The sequence below is a fragment of the Lytechinus variegatus genome, chromosome 8 (assembly GCF_018143015.1).
Source record: "Lytechinus variegatus isolate NC3 chromosome 8, Lvar_3.0, whole genome shotgun sequence".
Classification (NCBI taxonomy): domain Eukaryota; kingdom Metazoa; phylum Echinodermata; class Echinoidea; order Temnopleuroida; family Toxopneustidae; genus Lytechinus; species Lytechinus variegatus.
In genome coordinates this window covers 31133499-31144885 of record NC_054747.1, presented here as the reverse complement: position 1 = coordinate 31144885, position 11387 = coordinate 31133499, and the positions used below count along the sequence as shown (strand labels likewise).

Sequence of the window (11387 nt, the reverse complement as noted above, 5' to 3'; positions counted from 1 at the left end):
TTAAATATCACACTTGCTTTGCATGATCGACGTAAGAAAAGTAAAATGAGTTTTAGACCTACAAGTTATCTGTATTGTCTACTAGTATAACGAAGTTACTGATCATGAGCTGTGGTTACCATCTCTGAATCTTCGCAGTTTCGAGTTGAAATATGATGACATCTGAGATGATTAATCCAGTACACTTAGTTGGGTAGCAAGTAAATATCGAATCCCGACAACAAACGATATACTGGCATATAGATGATAGAGAAATAGCACAAATTGGGATATAACTCTTCACGGTATAAACTTTATACAAAGTTATACTTCTAGTTCTACTAGTTCTTCCAAAACTGGTGATGAGTTCGAGTGATGCCGTCTTTTTACACCAAAAACGAAATCTGTCAAGTTCCGGCCGCCAAAGTGCGAGTATATTGCACGCATGCATGGCAAGGCGGACTCAGCTGCCTAATCCCCGAGTAACGGTGATTGCGTAACGTTATCCCGAAATATGGATTTGGATAGGTCGCGCGTTATCCCGTAAATCTGTTCAATCAGACATGGGGATGAGGGAGAGTGATGGCGTTCAGGATGAAGATGCTGATCTAATCAGAAGGACTTCCCGAAAAATTATCGCGCTCTCCCATCTGACTCCTCTTCCTTTTCCCGCTCCCATCATCTTTTCTCCCACTCTTTCCCACACTCCATCCCGCCCCCTCTCTTTATCACACACTGTCCACTCTCGAGGTAAATTGCCAATTCGTCCACTGCCAACTCGTCCACTCACCATATAGTCTATACCTTCATTTAGAATAATGCCATTCCGTCCAACATTTCGTGTAACAACCATTTGGTCCAATAATCACTTCGTCTGATCAACACTTCGTTTATTACAATTTCGTCTAATAAACAGTTAGTGTGCTACCCATTTTCTTTTCATTCATATTGCACAATATTAACACTTCAGTTTATTTATGCCAAATGGTATATTATGAACTAAATGGCTATTGGACCAACTGATTATTAGACGGAATGGCATTAGATTAAATGAAAGTAGACCATGTGGTGAGCAGACGAACGGATGGACCTAGACGAGTTTATTATTGGACAAATAAACCACTGTACTCTCGATATTCCTACCTCTCTCTTTTTTTACCTCCTCTTCCTCTTCTCTATCTCCCTCCCTCCAACCTTTCCTCGATCTCTCTATCTCTCTCCATCTCGATCTCTTCACTGCTTGAATATTGAAATACAATTTGAAATGGACAATAATAAGGTTTCTGTGTGTCCTCGTCACTCTGTCCCCTTCTTCTGAAAATGAGTGGGATCCTGGTGGGATCACGAAAAAATCTATAGCAAAGAGATGAAAAAGTGCAGAGGATGATGCGGGGAGGACGGAGTGGGTGTTGGGTAATCTATTGCTTTATTTATTTTATTTCAGTTTTATTTCTAAAGGGCCCTGAAATAAAAAGATAAATTGTACAGACAATGAAAAATAGCACAATTTATTGATAAAAAACATTTAAGGTATTGTGTTTGTCACATTTCCAGAAATATGAAACAAAAAAAAGTTCATAATTGGGCCTATATTGATAACCAAGCAGCTTCAAACAAGAATCTTGCGGTGAACAAGATAACGATATTTTGACAAAACAAACACCCCCGAAAATCCCCATGAAAATACACAAGTGGCGAACCACGTCATTATTTTGTTGACGAAATTGCAAAAAAAAAATCGAACTATTGGAACGTCACGCATTCTCTTCTCATTACGGGGGCTCAACTAATTAAAGCACCCCACTCCGATTTCTTTTTCCGGTCCACGAACTTTCAAGAATAGGACCTGGACCTTGAGGTCACTGCACTATCATTAGACAGGGTTGTGGACCTAAACACAATGGTCCCATGCTATCACTACCTATGGACCCACAATAGCAGGTCCTTTTTGTCGATCGAAATGTGTCGCAAATGGTTGACTTGCTGCGGATTGAAAAACAGTAAGAGAATAGAAGCTTAGGCGAGAAGCTCGTTATCTCATATGAACAATAGTTAACAAGACAATAACTGTTGTATCATTTTTTGGAAGAGCGATTGGCCAGTATCGATTTGACATAACGACCTAATCAAACGAAAAATGCCGCTCATCGTGGACGATTGAATTTTCGAATAACACTACGCAGTTTCAAAACTGGAAAAATAGGAACGTTATGACGTATTGAGTTCCTATGCATTTAATGCAACGTTTTTGCCGGGATGGACCGAATTTTAAAAGGGGGAGTGATTGTTCCTTTCATTTCCAAGTTGTTTGTGATGCGAAATGTCATCACCCCCCGGGTCCTTACTTAGGCACAGTCCAGGGAAAATAAGTTATGACATATTGAGATTCTATTTACTCAAAACAACGATTTGGCCAGGGCGAACTGGTATTGAAAAGGTCTAGTTTTCTCTTCATTTCCAAGTTGTTTGTGATAATATCTCACGAGCCCACCCCTCCCGCCCTCCTCCCCCGTCTTCCAAGGTCCCATTACCAACTTACCTCGAGAACAGGGTCGTGTCGTCCAGTGGTTAGAGCATTGGACTCATAATCGCAAGGTTGTGAGTTCGAATCCCAACTCTGCCATTGTCTCCACTTTGATAAAAAGGCCCGAGAGTGATATCTGTCGTCTATATAACGTCAGCCACTATGACTGTTAAACCTAGACGTAAAACGTTTCATAGGAAATTGGTTATATACCAGCTTGGCGTTTACCAGCAAAATGCTGTACTGCCGAGTTCCTACGGGAGTTACCACAAACAGAAACAGAAACAGATGTGGCATAATATTCCCACTTTATTTACTGCCATTATCTTTTGTATTTTGTATGTAATCGAATGTATTTCTTGTATTATGTTATTATCTTGTGAAGTATGAAAATAAATTTAAAAAAAATCAATTCCCAATTGAATTTGAATTCGCATAGATTTGTTTGTAGTTCACAAAGTAGAAAAGTGGTGGTTGTTGATAATGCATTGGGATGCAGGTCGTCATTGTACGACCACGCCCCTTTGATCACACAATCAAACTGTCATCCTCGCTCCAATGAACAATAGAATGAGAATCAATTACCATGTACTTTGAACAATACACAATGCACCCTCAGCCTCGGGGTGTGTGTTTTCATATCTCTACACTGCAAAAACTCCGGTGTTGATTTAACACCAGCCCGGAATCTATATATGTCCACACAAGAAAAGTGTTAAACACAACCAGTTTCGTTTTGGTCTAACACCAGATAGGTGTTTATACAACACCAATTATTATTAAAACAGCATCGGTTTTTGATTCCAAACTGGTGTTGTTTCAGTACTTCTCTGGTGTGGACATAATAGATTCCGGGCTGGTGTTAAATAAACACCGGAATTTTTGCAATGCAGGGTGCACAGTCACACCAATCGAAACCGGCCTCAGATCTGCGAATTCTATTCCGTTATTTCCATTGACATGTAACCGTCGGTTGGTCGAGTCGATTTCATTGGTGTGACGGTTTGCATATCGGCCTCAGATTCTCGACATCATCAAGAAGGAGGAGGAGGAGGAGGAAGAAGGAGACGACGAAGAAGAAGAAGAAGGAGGAGGAGGAGGAAAATGAGGAGAAGAAGAAAAAGAAAGAGAATGATGTCACCTTACTAACTATCGAGAAAATGACACCAAAATATTATTATAGCGAGTAACAGAAGTTCGTGAAAAATTGAACATTATTACTTTTCAAGAGTCATATAGTATATATTTATATAAAATTTTCCTTTTAAATGCAGTTCTTTATACCCCCCCCCACTATCGGTTTCATGGCCTTCATTGGAGTGATCGCTTTTGTTTTGACAAGATACACTTTTTTTTCTATTACTGCTCTGGAATAGCGAAATAAAAGGCATTTGAGTGGTCTCTCCTTAAAACAATTTTCTTTTCCTCCCACATCTATGACATCAAATGGGGTGTTAAAAACAACAACAAATTTGGACTCTAACCAGACGGGGTATACGGGGAACGAATACCCCCATTTTAAAAAGAAGTATTACATCTCTACTGTTTTTCCTGGATGTGTATGATTACATAGTTTACACCCCTCCCCCATAGTGGCGTACCTGGAAAACCATGCACATAGGGAATTTCTGACAAGACCAATCCCCCCCCCCCCCTCCGCCCCAAATGTCAAAGGTCACCGTTAAATCAGGAAGCCCTTTCCCAAACAAAACTGACAACGAAAAAAGGTTAAATGATAATGAAAACTGTCATCTCTTTTTTTTGGGGGGTCGGGGTGACACTCTACCCTCTGCTCCCCTTCTTCTGGTAACGCTTGTGGCGTTAACACTTTTAAGAATTTCCGAAGAATCTGGTAAACTCCCATGCAGGCTGTCATTAATGGCAAACTTTTGCCGAGAACACTTCAGATTTTTAAAGAAATTGCATCCCCAGCTGGTTTTTGAAATCCCGAATCCTCCCCGCCCACACCCAAGAATAACTTCTTTGTTTCGAGTTGGCAGTGCTGTACTGGAACTCGTTCTGACTCTATGTTAGGGATGACATATCACAAACTGAGAGGGAAGTGAATGCTAAATCATTCTACTTCCACGGTTTAATTGAAAAAAAATAACTAAGATCTTGTCACTTTGATTTTCAAGATGGATCGTGGTATTATTCGATTGATTCTTATTGTTTTCTGTGGTTATGGTAAGTTTATTTTTCTTTTGTTGAGATATTACAAGACTTCATTAGAAATGTATAATAAAGCAATAGAGACAAACAAAAATAGACAAATTGGAACTTTATTTCTTTACCTCAGATTTCGAGCATTTTTTTTAATCATTCTACTTGGGTAATTCTACTGCCTGATATGTATTTCTCCTTGCCGAAATTAAGTGCACTGCGAGAGTGACCCTTTAATTTTAATTCAAATTCCTATGTTTATTGTCTTGTTATTGTTTTTATCTGTAATTCATGTTCATTTCAGTTTGTACTGCGAGATGATGTTTTTAATAAAATCCATTAATCTATCTATCTATCTATCTTATCTATCATCTATGTATTAATGAAAACATATCCAATGGTCAATTTCCCCATTATAGAAAGGATCTGTTTGATAATCTTTATCATAATCTTTTTTTTCTTTCTTTTTTTTCCCACGTGATCCCAATTCAGTTTGTGCAGCTCAGGGTAAGTAAGATTTGCTTTTATTCTTTATTCTATAAAATAAAAGAATATGTACAATATTCATCATTTATATCAAGATACATCATAATTATACATAATGAAGTTCACGTGAGGAATATGATCCGAACCGCAACTAAAAAGCGAGTCTCAATTCAGTTCAGTTAACAGAATTTATTGCAGGTAAAGTTCGATAAAGTTTTGTTTTTCAAATTATGACGCATTTATATTTTTTATACATGTAAGTAGACTTTCAATTTCTTACACTCTTAAAATGTTGGGCAATGTACTGTCCACACAACAATTGGTTAAAAATAATATCCAACTCTGGGTAATTTTTAATCAATACTGTGTAGTTTTCACCATAGTACACATTATTGGTTTAAAAACTATACCCAGAGTTGGATGAAATTTAACCAATTTATTGTTGTGTGGACAGTGTGTTGCCCAACATGTATGATGCATAACTATGTAACTTGTCCGTATACGTATATATATACTCGTCTATGGCATCCTGCCATTTGAAAATATCGTTGAAAATGACATTAAAAAATGTATGATTTTTTATTCGTTCATGATTTGTTTTTTCTTCACCAGTCATACGCAATTCCTCCATACAATTAAAGATTCGCTGCCACGATGATGAAATGACGAAGAGATAAATATATCTGCTAAAGTGTTTAATGTAATACCCGTTTTCAACAGTTTTCATTTAAAATTACAATAAACGATAGTCAGAAAACGGAAAATAAATGATATAAAAAGTAAAACCTTCCCACGTCGAGAGAATAATTTTTGTTGGAAAAATGCGGTGGTAATTATAAAAAAAATAGCACTGAGCTTTATGTTTACACATAAAAAACTGCTATTGTTCATTCTCCATGTTTTTTATGTTGCCATAGTTTCGTTCTTGGTCCATACAAGGAGAAATCCTTATTCTGTGCAGCGTCTATCCTTTAACACAACTATGTTCTCACACCATTTGTACTTCATGTGTGATACACAGTTTTCAGACTTTTCACCATTTTCTGTGAATTGTTCACGCGGTGGCGTTGAGCCCCGGCTCCTATTCTGTTATTCGGGAGTGAGAAAAAAAAAACAAAAACACTTGTGCCACTCAAGCTGCCGGAATGATCATGGTGGATCTAGGGGGGGGGGGCACATTTTCCCGATGAAAATTTCACAAGCCCCCCAAAAAAGGGTTTTCACCCAAAATCAAAGATCATTCCGTTAATGAAAAAAAAATTGACAAGCAAAAAGTAAAAAAACAACAACCTCGTTTTCAAGGGGGGGGGGGCACATTCGTGTACATTACAAATTTAGATTGTGCCTCTCAAGGGGGACGGGCCAGTTGTGCCCCCTGGATCCGCTCTTGTTCTACTGATTAATTTACTAAACCTTTGTAATGTTATCTTTAACACGTTTTTTTTAATGACTAATTAATGTGTCTATTTCCGCTCACTCCGAAATATAAAATCAAACAATTGTTTATTTACAAGTCATTTTGGTTTGTTGGTTCTTATTGCTCTCATCTGGTTATGTTTTACCCAAAATACCAAACTTCCGTTCCTTAATATACCTTTTTTTTTCATTTCGTGAATGCTGGACCAAATGATCTCCATTTTAGAAATAACGTAAACGTTGAATTTCCTTGTTTTGTGTTTGTCTGAATAAAAGTTGCCCCCAATAAATTTGTTCGTAATTTCTTTTTTTCTCAAATATAACATTAAGAAATATTTTTGAGATTCATTTCTGAAACCTGATTCGCAAGATTAAAATGGTGTTGCCAGTATAGATACCATTATGGTTAGGCGACAACCCCGGGTGACAACTTCTGAAAAGAATTTGAAGAACACAAATAACAACAGCATAAAAAAACACGAGGCATTCGCACAAGAAAGTGCGGCATTCATGCAATCTTTTTTTTTAAGATGATATAAAAGTGATAATGATGTTGATATTTTTTATAACTTTTCAGTCGTCATCGATGTTTTGGCAACCTCTGAGGGTGACATTGTCCTGACTTGCTCGGTAGATGACGCTTTCGAAGCTCCGGTCCAATGGTCAACCAACAGGACGGGGAGCCTGATGAATATCACTGGTGGAGATGATTTTACTCACTTGGAGGTAGGGGCCATAATTATATCAAGGGGTGTTTCAGAGATATCATAAAATACGGGACAGACAACTACTATAGAATACTGAACTAAAATTCGTTTTCCACTGAACATGCACTCAAACAACCCCCCCCCCCCCCCTCCAAGTAGGCCAAGAAAATACAAGCTACTTAATAAGGATTCGTCGAATTATATCCTAAAAGAACAGACAAATTTTCCTTATCAAATGTGCCAGAATGCTATCATCGGGGGGGGGGGGGGATTGGACCACCAGTGTCCCTTCATAACCCCCTTTAGTCATGTTAGTTGTACTGGGCTATATAGATCACGATTCTTCAAAAAGGGATTGTTCTTTGAGCATTTTGGGGGTGATATCGATGATTACTGAATAATGTTGTAAATTTATATATTCATTTTATTCTTGGGGGGGGGGGGGCAACCTCTCTCATATGGGCTTCTGTACAATATTCGATATGGCCCTTCCTTATCTCCCCAGCATGCTCTCAATACTGTCATATAAATTTGAAAATAAAACTTTGGTTGTCAAGAGCGGACCAACTTCAAACCCTATACCCCTAAACCGGAACCCTAAGTTAAAACCCCATTGTATCCCAGCTCCAACCGTAGTCTACACCCGTACTTAGACGATATTAAGCCCGTGTTGTCGCAAGTGCAAATGTCGCGTCACCATCAAGAACATTGAATTATTATTATTATTATTATTTTTATTATTATTTTGTTTCCAGGCAAAAGACATCAAGAATAAGTACAAGAAGGAGAAATTACCACCGACTAGTGCCTGAGGATGACTAAAAGAAAAACTAGTTTCTGTTATGAAGCTCTCCTCACTAATCGGGGTTTACAAAATTAAATATACAAGAATAAAATCGGTATAAAATGACAATATACATGTATGTTTAGAAACATTACTTATTAAAACAAAAACCTAACAATAAAGAGTGTTTGTTTTCATGTGTAATTATAATATCCAGTCAATATGGAATGTTCGTGTATTTATTTAAATAAACAATTATCAGATATATAGTAAAGCCTGAGGAGGTGGAATTGTATAATATATTGTAAAAAGGTAAATGTTACCATATCAGAAAATAAACAAATTGAAGAATAGGAAGACCCGATTGTGGGACAAGGAGAAGAACGTGGCGACCCTTAATTAAGCAACTAAGTAGTCAACCTTGGTGGTGTCGGTCCAGAGAATAGTCGAAGCTCATAAAACTAAAATCATGACTTTCCTCTTCTTTTCCACTTTGCATCAAAGGTTTTGCCAAATAGCACGCTTATCATTCGGACAAGCGAAGGCCCGTACTACGGCTTTTATTTCTGTACACATCGAGCGTCTGGTCGCAACTATACTGCGAGACTTAAACAAGGTGAAGAGGAAGAAATAATTATGCAATCTCTACCAGACCTAATCAATCAATCAATCAATCAATCCATTAATTGAGCATGCAGTCAAACATACATTAAATAAATTGATAACTAATCATCGACCAGCCAACCAACTAACACAATTGAAAATTCAGTTTGAAAATATTCATGAATCAGTATAATCAGTCCCTCAAATTCATCGACGAATTATAAAAAAAATGACTTTAATATTTTATTACATGTATATAGATCAAACTACAGAATCATGATACTCATACACTTGTCAAGTTATTCCACCAAATTCTTATTGACATTGCCGATATTATAGGCCTACATAAAACAATGAACAAACTTTAAAATATTAGTTAGTTTAATAGTCATCTATCACCCGGTTAACATTAGAATTTCTTTGATTATGACGACCTATCGATCCATCAACATGGATGTCTTTTAATATGATGTCCGCCAATCAATCTTTCAGCTCCAGCTCTCCGGATCTCTCGAATCCCCCTCGGCAACGGCGACCTTCTCCTGACGTGCCTCGTCAACCAATCAACAACCATCCCGGTGACGTGGTCGTTCAGACAAACAGGGGAGACGACCTCGAGCAATCTCGTCGGTGGGGACGACGATGACCACGTCCAGGTGTTATCGAACAATTCCCTTATCGTACGGGACTTTGAGGACGAGGACGTTGGCCATTATACCTGTACTGCGAGACACGATGGGCTTGTCAGGAATGTGACGGCTAGAGTCAGTTTAGGTTAGTTCACGGATTTAGGCCTAAAATAGAAAAACTTTATCAAATGCCCTTATATGGAATATTTCCACATGCAGACGTATATTTGTCATTTATTCTTGCCATGGTTGCTTATTCGCACTTCCTAGTTGTCAACCACTCTATATTTAGGTCATTTGTTAGACGTTATTATGTTCTCCTAATGAAATTTTCCGCTTAGAAATATGCATAGCTGTAGATTAACATTAACTTATGTACAAAATGTTACAATATTCAATCACGTGATTTAGTAAAGTGATTTGTAAATAGTTCTACAATAATGATTTCATAGATATCAAGTTTAATCATTTTGTCCAGGCTTATTGTATGCAGCTGCATGTTTGCATATTAAGGCAATAGTTTTAACTTCATCAGCACGAGAAAATCAATTTTCAATTTCATATCATATTCGTTGGCGCGAGAATTTACATCATACCTTTATTGAAGCGATAACTTTCGATTTTTTATGCATGCACAAATAGGCCTATAGATAATTTATTGATTCTATGTTTTTGTTTTAAAATGGTTTTATTTCGTGTGTAACAGCTGCAAAACGTGACATCATAACTTTCACGACGTACCAGGACGAGAACTACAATTTCTTCGTCACGTGCATCGTGGAAGGCGCCCCTGCCACGCCCATTCACCAAGTCACGTGGTCTTATGGTGAGGATGGTGATGACGACATGCCGGATTTGATCCCGTCGGGTGACGAAGATTCGCATGTCCAAGTACTGGAGAATAGCACCCTCTTGATCAGGGATTACACCCCGGAAGATGCGGGGTGGTACTACTGCACCGCTCTGCTGTCAGATGGCACAAGGAAAATGAAGCCAATTGATGTTGGAGGTATGATTCGCTTTTTACTTGCCAATTAGAAATTACAGCTCGGCTCATCAGAGATGAGGGCTTCTTGAAATCACCCTCAAACGAATCTGATCTAAATGTCTAACTTAATCTCTTCAAATATCTAGGCATAGAAAAAAAATTGATATCTTTATTTTATTCTATTTTTTATGGGGGGGGGGGGGGGGGCGGCAGAGCGTAATGAGCCAAAATGTTTGAGGGGCACATACGACATAGGATCTATGGGAAAAAAATGTAAGTGGCGATTTAGCAAAAATATTGGCATTAGAAAAAAAATGGTGACAGATCTTGATAAAATATGCAACAAAATGGTACAATTTTTCAGAGAATATTAACATAGAATAAAACGAAATGCAAGAAACTGTACAACTCGATCAATTAAATAATTGTAGGATGATTAATGCTCTCTTTAAACGTGTCAATATTCTGGCCCTAAGGATTAACACTTCCCCTCTTCTTTTATCCTTTGCAGGTGCCCCTCTCTCGACCGCCGCTAATATTTGGCTAATCATCTTGGTAACAGTCTTTACTATCATCCGGAATGCATCAGCCCTTTAAAGGAAGAAAAATAAATTAACCTGGGGGGCTGAGGGATGGGTGGATGGGCCAAGCTTTGTAGGAATCGTCGGATGATAACAAACATTTTGTTTTCATTGGAACATTTTGACAAAGCTATATTGCTGTATTGTTTTAGTATTTGTTTATTTTGTTAGTTTTTTAAGAGCAGTAGACCAATGATCCATAATGATTGTAACATTTACTCGTAATTCAAACCTGAATGTATTCGAAGTTCCAGATCTTTTGAACAAACTGAAGAACATTAAGCCTATGCACTCCTGGAAAAAAATCCATGAACAAAATTATGAAGAAAAAAAATCGCTGATTATGTTTAAAAAAAATGTTGAGAATTCCTTAAAAATACATGAAAATGTTTAAAAGTAACATAAAGATATCCAAGGCAGATATTGTAGTTTACAAGCGTGTGGAAAATAAAACTTTTTCGAAAACAAAATTTGACAGATGAATTATTTTTCACAAGAGCATAGTATTGTGTGCATGTCGCGGGAGA

General features: G+C 37.6%; 1 protein-coding gene across 1 annotated transcript; it reads left to right on the top strand.

Moving 5' to 3' along the window:
- The first annotated feature begins 542 nt into the window (after positions 1 to 542).
- LOC121419646 (hemicentin-2-like) lies at positions 543 to 11363 on the top strand. Its single transcript, XM_041614104.1, has 6 exons — positions 543 to 729; positions 7146 to 7294; positions 8564 to 8675; positions 9155 to 9436; positions 9998 to 10300; positions 10791 to 11363. The coding sequence occupies exons 1-6, from the start codon at positions 543 to 545 to the stop codon at positions 10874 to 10876; spliced, it is 1119 nt and encodes a 372-aa protein (XP_041470038.1). The 3' UTR covers positions 10877 to 11363.
- The last annotated feature ends 24 nt before the right edge of the window (positions 11364 to 11387 follow it).

What these genes read in the sequence shown, in the direction of transcription:
- LOC121419646 (XM_041614104.1), top strand. Translation starts at nt 543, where the DNA reads ATGGGGATGAGGGAGAGTGATGGCGTTCAGGATGAAGATGCTGATCTA. An exon ending in ACACACTGTCCACTCTCGAG is followed by an intron (nt 730 to 7,145) that starts GTAAATTGCCAA and finishes ATAACTTTTCAG; the next exon opens with TCGTCATCGATGTTTTGGCA. An exon ending in GACGGCTAGAGTCAGTTTAG is followed by an intron (nt 9,437 to 9,997) that starts GTTAGTTCACGG and finishes CGTGTGTAACAG; the next exon opens with CTGCAAAACGTGACATCATA.